The 12314-nt window shown below is 39.0% G+C and overlaps 1 protein-coding gene across 1 annotated transcript; it reads left to right on the top strand.

Annotated features, from left to right (window-relative positions):
* The first annotated feature begins 593 nt into the window (after positions 1 to 593).
* On the top strand, positions 594 to 9198 carry reep5 (receptor accessory protein 5). Its single transcript, XM_051412394.1, has 5 exons — positions 594 to 815; positions 1073 to 1166; positions 5787 to 5925; positions 7997 to 8165; positions 8891 to 9198. Exons 1-5 carry the CDS (start codon positions 698 to 700, stop codon positions 8938 to 8940), a joined length of 570 nt encoding a protein of 189 aa, XP_051268354.1. The 5' UTR covers positions 594 to 697; the 3' UTR covers positions 8941 to 9198.
* The last annotated feature ends 3116 nt before the right edge of the window (positions 9199 to 12314 follow it).

Here is a 12314-nt window from a genome sequence, read left to right as displayed (position 1 = left end):
AATCTTAATAAATGATATAATTTAAGCCATTTATTAGGTTTAATATTTGCTAGATGTGGGACTAGGAAAGCGACTGTAAGATTTTTAATAATGTCTGTATATTTGTTAACTAAATGATTACCGCTAAAATATAACTTTAAAGCCCCCTCCAGCCAAAGATTTGTTTGAGTTTGACACTAGAAGGATGTTTTCACACTCATCTGCTGAAAGTGGAAAGTTTCTCTGTGCTCATTGACATAGCACCTCAAAATAATGACTTTGTGATACTTTAATAAATACTGAGAACGTTTCTCATTATTTTGAAACACTAAGTCATTATTTTTCCCTGTCACACTGGCAGAAATGGGCTTCCATAGAGAATGGACTTTACAGTGAAGTAGGAATTTTTAATGAGGTAGAAGGAGTAGATGATCCTTTTAAGGGATTTTAATTTGTAAATTATATTTCTTTTCGGGAAAAAAATATATCAGACACACATTATTGTCCCAAGCAGAATATTTGTATTATGTCTTGATACGTGGATCTTTAAATAAACTTGCTTGCTTTTATTTTGAAGCCTGTGGCCGGAAGCTGTGTTGCACACCCTGTCTTACTTGACGCCTGCATGAACAGTGTTGTGTTGGGTTGCAGGGGTGTCGCAGTTTGATTCAGAACAATTTCGTAATTCATCAGCATCTCTGAAGAAGGAAGTGCAGCCATGGCCCAGGGACTTAAGGAAAGATTCGAAAAGTTTCTCCATGAAAAGAACCTCATGACAGATGTTCTGGCCAAAGTCGAGGCCAGAACCGGAGTGAGCAGGACGTACCTCGCTCTGGGTGAGTGTTGACAGCGACGGGGATGAAAAAAGAGGAAACAGCGGGTGTGTGACAAGAGAGGTATAGAGGTGGGAGTTAGCGTGGCAGAGGAAGCTGCGTTTACTTTGAACTGAAGAGGTGACGTATGCCTTTAATCAGTGCTGTAGTCACTATCAGCTGTACATATTTATTGTAAGTAGCAGGGCAATGTAATGTGTTCGATAGGAAGTGGATTTGTGACTAAAGGCGTGACAAACATATGGTGTCCTTTGTTCCAGCTGTCGCCGGTATCATCGCAGTCTACTTGGTGATCGGTTACGGAGCCTCCCTACTGTGTAACCTCATCGGCTTTCTGTACCCAGCATACATATCGTAAGTGTATTATTCTTAGAGCAGGATGGGGCCTGCCCTGCCCAGAGCACCACCACCTAACACACACAGACACACACACACAGAGACACACACACAGAGACATCACACACACACACACACACACACACACACACAGTCAACTAACCTGTTGGTTTAAAATATTGTTATTGTTGTTGTTGTTATTATTATTATTATTATATTTTGGCTTATTTTTCCTCTATTACAGCCACTTACTATCAGACCTAATAACGCTCCTCAACAGCCAAACAAGACATTATACAACTGTTTTGCACAGTAGTAGCACTCATTACTGGTATACTGATCCTCATCTATGAACTCAACAGAGTTTCCCTCAGCTAATCTTCTGATCATGACTTGATTTTCCACCCCATTTTTTTTGCAGATCTCATATTCATGTTATGACTTAAACAGAGAAAACTGTTTAATTATGTTTAACACTGTTATCATGATGTAAAAACAGCAGTGACTGATGCTCCTTGAAGTCAACGTAGTATATAATGTCATTGGCTGTTTTCTTCCAGGAAGTCTCTGTGTCTCTGTGTCTCAAGGCTATGAGGAATAACTCCATGATGAGACCGATTAATGAGCGGGATTATTCTCAGCTAATAAGCATCTGATACTGTGATAACAAAAATAGAACATTTAATATCTGATCATTATTTAGGGACGTTAAGTTAAAAATGTGAATATGAGCACCATTTGTTGTCTTAAAAAAAAATAAAATAACTGAGGTATGATCTCAGATAAAAAGAAAAGAACACTGAAGAAAGACACTCTGATAGTGTCAGTAACCACAAGCAATCTGTTTCCTTCCGTATTTGTGCTGTCATGGTGATTGTGTTTCAGAAATGATGTGGCACTTACAGAATGGGTACACAAATCATCTGAAAATGTAGTTTCACATGTTAAAGATCCCCTCCAGACATGTATTAAGACATACATTCAAATAGTCTGCTTGGAACAATAATGTGTGTCTGATATGTTTTTTTTATCATATCAGCATATCTTCCTTCTACCTTATTAAAAAGCTAGATTAAAGCTGAATACAAGATTCAATTCAATTCAATTCAATTCTTAAATTTCTGCCTTTTAACAGGCAGTTTTTCCTTGCCCTTGTCGCCAAGTGCTTGCTCATGGTGGTACTGTTGGGTCTCTGTAAATAATGTTTTAAAGAGTTCGGTCTAGACCTGCTCTATTTGAAAAGTGTCCTGAGATAACTTCTGTTATGAATTGGCACTATACAAATAAAATTGAATTGAATTGAATTGAAATTGAAATTCAGTTTTATTTGTATAGCGCCAAATCATGACTGATGAATCAAGAAGATGACGACAACAACACAATGGGGGACAATGAGCAGTGATTATAGTAATAATAGTATCTGTAGTAATATTAATAATAATAATATTAATAATAACAATAATATCAGTGATATTAGCAATGGCAGTCAAGCAGAACCATGGCAGGAGGCTCCACCAGGATCCATGAGAACCTGCGAAACAAGAAAGCACAAGAACCCCAGGGAAGAAGTGGAGTTAGTAACATGCATTAATGGGACATGAATGAGTGCAGAAAGAGAGAGAGAGGAAGAGAGGAGCTCAGTGCATCATGGGAAATCCCCAGATAGTCTAGGCCTATAGCAGCATAACTAAGGGATGGTTCAGGACTCACCTGATCCAGCCCTAACTATAAGCTTTATCAAAGAGGAATGTCTTAAGCCTACTCTTGAATTGAACTGGAAGCTGGTTCCACAGGAGAGGAGCTTGGTAACTGAAGGCTCTGGCTCCTGTTCTACTTTTAGAGACTATAGGAACCACAAGTAGCCCAGCATTCAGAGAACGTAGTGTTCTAGTGGGGTAATAGAAGATATGAAGGGGCCTGACCATGAAGAGCTTTGTAGGTGAGGAGGAGGATTTTAAATTCTATTCTACATTTTACAGGGAGCCAGTGCAGAGAAGCTAGTACAGGAGAGATGTGATCTCTTTTTCTAGTTCCTGTCAGTACTCGTGCTGCAGCATTCTGAATTAATTGTAGGGTCTTAATGGACTTATTGGGGCAACCTGATAATAAGGAATTGCAGTAATCCAGCCTAGAAGTAACAAACCAGGGTTGACTTCCAAACTATTTGTGATGTCACTAATCATGCTGATAGGCCCCGCCCCTTAAAGTCAGAATTTCAATGAGCACGGTGAAACTTTCCACTTTCAGCAGATGAATGTGAAAACATTCTTCTAGTGTCAAACTCTGCACATACATCATTCAAACATCACACTGTAAGAACAAGAAGAAACACAACTGGAGGGGGGCTTTAAAATTATACATTTTATTGGTAATCATTTAGTCTACAAAAATATAGTAATTGTTCAAAATGTTAAAATTGCTTTTCTTGTCCCACATCTAGCATATATTTGGTATTTTTTCTTTATAAATGGCTTTAATTATATAATTTATTAAAATCAATTAGGGTTAACATTAACACATAGGGTACACAATATGTGCATATTTCTTATATACATATTCAAACTAAAAAGAATACTCAAAGTTTAGAAATTAAATATTCAGAACTTTGTGGATATGGTTATTTAGGTTTGATTAACAGCACTCCCTGGCAACCAAAGCAAACAACCCAGCAAGTTAGTTTGGGGTATTTAGTTTGACAAAATAATCCAAAATTCAAATTCAGAGGGCTTTTTTGCCATGGACAGTTGTGTGTAAGGTGCCCAGGCTTGCCTTGATGTAGAAACTATTATGTGGAGAACACTAGGTTGCAGAGCATGTTTCACAGGAGCATCATAAAGTTCTATGGGAAAAGTTGCTTACAAATCTGAGCCCTTGTTACATTTTAATCAGTGATGCCCATATTGAAAATGGTTATTACGTGTTAAAGGAACTTGCCCTGAGCAGCGGTTACACCCTGCTTGTTATAGCTTCATCATGCAGGGAGAGGCAGGGATAGGACTTACATTATCAGCTCTGCTTTCCTTATCATTGCTTACTATATCCTTTGATAAATAGTGGATTGGAAAGAAGCATTGATAGCACTGATTTAGTTTTATTGCTTAAATTCTGCAGAAGAAAACTGAGGAGAGCAGATATTACAGACATTCAAATGTCATACGAACAAAAACAAAACAGGTGAACGTTGCTTGTGGTAACTGAGGCTACGTTCACACTGCAAGCCATAGCTTTGCTTTGCATTACTGCGCATTATTATTGCGAGTGTACTCACAGGATTCCTGTTTTTTCTATTGCGCGAATAAATACAGCCCGCGAAATTGGAGAGGAGGCGGGTCTCCATGTACATAATTAACAACATTTCTTTCTGCAATTTTGTCCATCATCAACCACACTTACTTTTCTCCAGGCAATCTCTTTTTTGGTCCGATCTCTATAAATATGAAGTAGATCATTGCTCTCTGGGTATCCACAGACGGCAACAATAATCCTTTCCTCCATTTCTTCTGAAACATCTTCCAAGCTTCTGTTTGTGATGTCTAAAGAACCTACTAATGACAGTGAACTATAAAAAGCTACTAGAGGACTATTTTATTATTTTGTAAGCTTTGAAACATACTAGTAGGCTATATGAAGCAAGTTAAGCTCACTTTAGGAAACTAAAGCAAAATCCCCGTTGGGGATGATCCAGGGCCTGAATGAATAGGACCAGTGCTTAGGATTTGATGTTGAAGTTGCAGATTGCAACCAATTACAGTGGCTGTAAAAACGCAAACACCTCTACCTAGTGTCAGTGTTTGTTTTGTCTGTTCTGGGCTACTGTAGAAACATGGCAGTTCAACATAGTGGACTCCATAGAAGAGGACCCACTTCCTCCGTAAATAAAAACAGCTCATTCTAAGGTAACAAAAACACAATGATTCAATTCAATTCAATTCAATTTTATTTGTATAGTGTCAATTCATAACAGAAGTTATCTCAGGACACTTTTCAAATAGAGTAGGTCTAGACCGAACTCCTTTTCTTTCTTCTTATTTTTGAGTGATTATACTCTAATGAAAACTATGAATATTATATTCCATTTCTGACAATAGATCCTCCTCAGTGTTACTCAATCATACACTGGACCTTTATCGACGTGATAGCCGATTCAACAGAAACAGTCCCATGAGCATGGTTGTTGCCTAAATGGCCAAAAAGGTTGCGCTCCTCCATATGGTCATTGTATCAAAACCGCCCCATATTATTTATTCACAGAGTGGCTGTGGCCCGGAGGCAGAGTGGGTCGTCCACCAATTGGAAGGTTGTTGGTTTGATCCCTGGCTCGTCCCACCATGTCGAAGTATCCTTGAGCAAGATACTGAACCCCAAATTGCTCCCGATGCTGTGCATCGGTGTATGAATGTGCATGAATGCATTAGTTTCTTGTTTGATGGACTTTGCCATCGCTGAGTGAATGTGTATGAAAGGGTGAATGTGGCACGTAGTGTAAAAGTGCTTTGAGTGGTCGGAAGACTAGAAAGGTGCTATACAAGTACAGGTCCATTTACCATTTACCATTTACTTCCACATGTTAGACCAGAGTGAGAGTAATGTTAACCTTTTATATCAGTATATCTCTTACATGTCCCCATCTCTCTCCAGGATAAAGGCCATTGAAAGTGCCACCAAAGAGGATGATACTAAATGGCTGACCTACTGGGTGGTGTATGGACTCTTCAGTGTTGCAGAGTTTTTTGCTGATATCTTCCTCTCCTGGTTCCCATTCTACTATATTGGAAAGGTAATCCAGCTTGGGTCTGTTGTACCTGTTTCAGCCCTGCCCCTTTTCCACCAAATTAGCTCTGATTCTTGAACTGGTTCCATTCAAGATTCTTGGAACCTTGGTGCTTTCTAGCAAACCAGGCTTTGTTTCCATCATGATAATCGGATGCATCATCAACAGAGGGCGCTGCACAATGCACAACGACCTGTAGAATATGACACTCCTACATTGGTTCCCAAAGAAAACCTGCTGTTTCCAGCTGGGAACCAACTTTTCAGGTCTCTAACAAAATTTAATTTTTCAACATTTTGGTTGAAATGTTCAGAACAGTTCAAAAAATGGAGCCTGTTCCCTGTTGGTAGCAAAATGGTGCTATCCATTTGTCTCATAAATCCCCTGCCCGAGTTGGAAAGTGTAAATCTCGCAGCTATCTCGCGACATTTCACCGAGACACACCCCTTTTGGTCGTAATATCTGCCGTCCCACTCGGGGCTCCTCAGAGTACACCGAGCTAAACGAGGGTGAACGTACGACTCGCAAAACAAAGATGGCAGCGCCAATATTGAGATGTATTTTCTTTGTATTCGTACCATGTTGGTCGTTTTAATGTCGATTTTAAATGCTCTTACACACTTGTTTACATTGCTGCTTTAGTCCGGTCACCAATTTATGCATTGCACAGTGTTGCTGTGCGTGCAATACAATGTAAAGTTTTGTTTTCGAGCTGGTTTGCTAAATAGGCTAATGTAGCTAACAATAACACTAGCCTGCCACTGCCCATGGAGGCCCCTGGGGGCCCCTGGTGGCTCGAGAGAAACGCCCCATCACTTGTTGAAATTGAAATAGGCGAAAAAGGCAAAATATTATTGAAATGTAAGACTTGTAATAACGGAATTACTTGAAATGTTAGTGTTTCTGTAGAAAAACATTATTATTTCACATTGAGCTTGTTTAGAAGAGCCACAAGCAATAACAAGACAGCTGCTGCACTGGTGGCGTCCATGTTCTTTCCGACTCGTAATGCCCAAAGACAAATGGAACGCTATAAATGGTACAAGCCAGGCAATTACGTCACGTTCTCGCGTCAGAGCAACTCAGGCGGGGGATTTACGAAACCAATGGATAGCACCAAAAGGCCTACCAGTTTTCAGCCAGTACGGTAACTAATAATGACCTGCTTTTCATGGCTGATAAAGTGACCCATAAGTTTACATTTTTGAATTTTAAAAAGAAGCTACCCACAGTATTCATATAACCTAAGACATTATATGTAATCCATTGATGTTATGTGAGGCTGTAGCTGTGGTTTAACTTTGTGCCTAAAACTAATAAAAAAGACTGAATCTGAGTTGAGTGGGCTGCTTTCCCCTCCTGACTTTGATGACCTACCTTGGAGCCGGCACCTCACCAGAGTAGGTGTGTTTTTTCTCTCGCTCTCTCTTCTTGGCAGATAAACTAATCAACATTTTGAGGGTGGAGTTCACTGCAGAATGCTGAGAGCTATGTCATAGGTTCACCAGCAACCAGTAGTGTTTGCTTTAAGGGATATACAATATAATGCTGCTGTAAACCAGCTGCTGACTACCACAGGTACACTGTCAGACTACAGCTATTGTACTGGAGTCAAGAAAAAGCAGTTTTATATGCAAAATTAATGTGATCTCTGATTCATAATTTGTGTGCACAAATTAGAACGTAGCATTTAAAGCTGCAGTAGGTAGCTTTAATAACAATTACTTTTTGTCGTATTTGTTCAAACTTTAATTATACCCTGACAGTAGTCCATGAGAAAGATAATCTAAAAAAATGCCTCTGGTGGGCCTGAACACTCTGATTGGTTGAAAAACAACCAATCAGAGTCTAGAAAGATAGAAAGACACATTGGGTTGGAGGTTTGAGTGTGTAGACTTTATTACTGGGAGGATGTCAGCGTTGTTTTGCTTTAAATAAAACACTGTTTGTTACAGTCTGATTTATTTCAGCATACACTCTGCTGTCTTATGAACTGGAATAGGTGAAGGCTTTTTAGCCTGTAATGTAACCGTGATGTCTGTTCTAGTTTGATGAGAGAGCTCTTGTCTCTCTCCAGTGTGCCTTCTTGGTGTGGTGCATGGCTCCGACTGCCTCCAATGGATCAGTCCAGATTTATAACCGCATCATTCGACCCTTCTTCCTCAAAAACGAGGCCAAGATTGACGACGCGGTGAAGAACCTCAAGGACAAGGCATCAGAAGCTGCCGACAAGATCAAAGATGAGGGTGAGTACATCAACATGTTTGACGCCATAGTTTCTCTACACACTTGGAAGTCTGGGCTGTATTTAAATGTTCGCATGTGACTGTATATATGTGTCACTTTTATCTTTTAACCATCTTCAATATGTGGTTTTCTGTTAACATAGATTAGCCTAGCACATAGCATATGTAAGTACAGGAAAGGAGGAAGTTGACAGAGGTTCTGACCGAGGCTTGCTTAACTGAACAAGGAAGGGTCAGTTGTTACACATAAACATAAACTGCCATATTTACTTAGGGAAATGCCCAAATGTGAAATTATAGCTGCAAAATGAATCAGCTCCTGTAATGACCTGAGGACAACCAGTTAACTAGTTAACCTGAGAAACAACTTGATTTCTGTTGAATTGTTTATTTTAAATTTAAATTAAGATTATAATTATAATATTCATATATTTTATCATATATTTTTATTTTTGTTATTGCTCTTAATATTTTTGTTTATATTGTTTGTAATAAATAATTAAGCGATTCTATTTTTCTAGTATACACACAAATACACACATCAACTGTAACACTACACAAATTAAGCATAGCGTTAGTTCAGCCAGGCCACAAAGTCTGATTCCTCCGAAGCTTCCTATTGGAAACCATACACAGTCAGCTGACAGTAGAAGAAGAATAGAAGATCAGACTCAAGTTAACAAAACAAGACTTCTGACATTTTTTATGTTTGTGTGTGTCCACAGCCAAGAGAGCCACAGCAAACATCATATTTGAGGAGAAGAAGAGCTCCTAAAGAAGGAAGCTTCCTGTCCACAGTGTCGCCTCTGGAGCGGACTCTGTTACAGAAGGAATGTTGCCTTGCTTGTTTTTAAGAGATTGTGTTCAAATCGTGTTCAGTACGTAACTGTAATCTTCACCCTGTATTAGATGTTACACATGTTTAGATTAAAGCCATTCTGCAAGTCAGTTTACTTATTTAACTTTAACTTTGCCTTCTGGGAGGAGGGGTCCCGATCCGGTTTAAGAATCAAATAAAAACCAACTTGCTGAAGTGCTTCTCTGATTTCAGTTCTTTCAGTCTATTGTGTGCTGACATTAAAAAAAGGCAAAATATGTGCAAAGTTTCTGAGAACAGTGTGATAAGATTATTTTCTTCAAAGGGTCATTTCAGTGTTCAAGTACTGAACATATTTCCATTTCTTAACAAAAAAATACAAACATTACATTTTTAAATCATCTTTGTTGTTCGCAGCAAACAACAAATGACCTTTGACCATTTGCATCAAATAAAATACATTTTTAAAAACAGAATTGGGTTTATATTTTAATTGTATATGAAGGGTTAGTTTAAATTGATATGAAACTATTAGAAAAAATACAGCTGGCAGTTTGAGTTTTACAGCAGTGGTTCTCAACCTGAGGTCATTGAGGGGTTCCTAGAAAAAATTTAAAATATTTAATTTCTCTATTATTTTATTGACTAAAAGTTATCCCAGTGAGAGAATGTATAGGAATGATGATTCTGTTCAGAGGTTTCACACTCTTTTGTCTTTCTTGTTTCCTTGATTTCCTCCTCCTCATGCTCCTAAAACAAGAATACACTGGACCTGAACGAAAACGACCAAGAGCCAAGAAAAATTGTTGATTATTAAGATTACATTCCCAAGCCGTCATATACTGACCCTTTGGGTTGGTGACTTGCAGATAGTTGATTGTTGAGGAATGAGACTCCACAAGAGGAACCAGATTTTTTCATAGGTTATCTGTCTCATGTACTACTGTCAGGATATAGTCATTCAGCATGAAAAAGTTTGTGGGTGCACCCAAATTTCCACCCCACCACCGGATACCAAAAATAAAAGTGTAAGGTGGCTGTGGTGCAGAGGCAGAGCGGGTCGTCCCCTAATCGTAAGGTTCGATCCCCGGGTCTTCCTGCCACATGTCAAAGTATCCTTGAGCAAGATACTGAAGCTCCCGATGCTGTGCATCAGTGTGTGAATGTGTATGAATGTGTACATTTCTGTTGGATGGGCTTTGCCATCATGAAACAAGAAAGGGTGAATGTGGCATGTAGCGTAAAAGCGCTTTGAGTGGTTGGAAGACTAGAAAGGCGCTATACAAGTACAGGTCCATTTACCATCATACTGTACATGGCTTAATATAAATATGATTACAGATATGTGACTGTCTATGGTTCAATTTCCTCATAATATGACACTAAAGGACCTATCAAAGGGTTCTGTTCTCAGCTATGTTTATCATATATGTCAAATGTTCAGTGTATGTTCCCCTGGGTCGGTATGTTGAAATAACCCACCTACACATGCAGGAATCTGGTTCATTCTAAAGCTTTGTATTGGTAAAGCACCATTTTTTGGAAGCCCTAAATCAAAATCAAGGTTTTAGGTGAACTTTATGAAGAGGGAACATTGAGATCATTTGAAAATCTTGAACAGCAATTTGATATCCCACAGAGTCAGTTTTGGAGATCCCTTCAGTTGAGGCATCTGCTGATACAGACCTTCGGCTCGACTCCGTGTGGACATCTGGTGTCTAACACTGCATTTTCAGAAAAGGTCACCGCAGCCTATTACTCTATGCTGCTTCTTCATTTTGTCAGTGACTTGTCATCCCTGAGATTAACATGGGAAGCTGACTGCAGTGTTGATTTCATGGAGGGAGATTGGATCTTAATTCTTTGAAATTCCAAAAAATGTCCAGGGTATTGAAAACAGAGTCTATTGGGCCCCTTCCAGGTTACACAGAGTGTGCCTGATGATGAGGCTCATCGACATGAATTGGGGAAAAAAAGCTGTAGGCTTTCTGTGGTACATCCAGCAGGACAAACCAGCTGCCCTACAAAATCTGTCATTCAGGTTACTAAATAAGGTGGACCTTTACCTCCGGAAGTGGGAGTAATATCATACTTATACGGATACGAGTTAATAGGCTTGGATCATCATAAAGTCAATACAACTGACTTTGACTTTGTAAAATACCATTATTATACAACGTCCTTCTTTTCCTTTTTTATGACTTTAAAAGTTACATACTGCAGCTTTAAGAATGGATATCTCCACATCCGCTTAACAGATTTATATCATTTAAACTGCATTTGAAAATGTCTTCTCCCTTCGTTCTTCTCTGAACTGCTGACAGGCCTTACCCATCTCATATAATGTAAATTTATATCAAGAGACACACATTCCTGGGAACATGGGGATGAGCCTGTGCATATTAGGTTGCTGTATATTTGACCACTTTTTAAAAAGATGTGTGACTAGCTACTATTGTTATTTATCATTGATTACCCTGTGGCGGCCCCTAGTGGAGAAGAGTGATAGTGGTATTTCAGTTTAATTGTGTAAAATGTGTGAATACAATCTGTGGAGTTAATTTATATTTCTTAAACCCGTTCTCACATATAAGAGTTAACCTCAATTTGGGCATTTGTGTCAACACGTAACTAATTGCAGAAGAGATGTAGAAATCTAGAAAATGAAAAAAGTTTTATGCAAAGAGGAGAAAACGTATTAGTTCTCCCTTTTCACACGCACATCTAGAACACCCAGGGTCTCATTTTCCCAACCATCAGCAGTATTTGACATCTTCGTTGAGCCTGTCCTGTAGCAATCTTCTTTAATCCCCTTTAATGCTTAAATTGTAAATGTTTAAATCAGTGTTATGACCCCTGACTTTGGCTAGACTCCATAGTACAGCCCACCCAATCCATACATTGGTTTTTAGCCTTGTCTGAGGATAAATATGTCTCCTGAAGAAACACTACAATGTGCTGTTCAGGTTTTAGAAAAATAAACTTTCTTCCTCTGTGGCTCATATGACAGAACGGGTAATAGTAATCGAAGAGTTGCTGGTTTGATTCCTGGCTCCTCCAGGCCAGTCGAAGTGTCCTTGAGCAAGATACTGAGCCCCTAATAGAACGAGGATTAATTCAGTTCAAGGTTCCATAGCACACATTATTCCAATGACAGACTAGTTAAATATATCCGTTAACCCACCTTCTGAAAACTACAGCCAATCAAAATGCGACATCATGCGGGTCAGACAATAAAAATGCTGTGCAGTCCCACATAAAGTGTAACATCAGGTCACCCTAATACTCATACTCTAGGTACAATCAATGGATCACTGTTTAACAAACGGTTA

The sequence above is a fragment of the Dicentrarchus labrax genome, unplaced genomic scaffold (genome assembly GCF_905237075.1).
Source record: "Dicentrarchus labrax unplaced genomic scaffold, dlabrax2021, whole genome shotgun sequence".
NCBI classification, from domain to species: domain Eukaryota; kingdom Metazoa; phylum Chordata; class Actinopteri; family Moronidae; genus Dicentrarchus; species Dicentrarchus labrax.
This window is presented reverse-complemented; position numbering and strand designations above follow the sequence as displayed.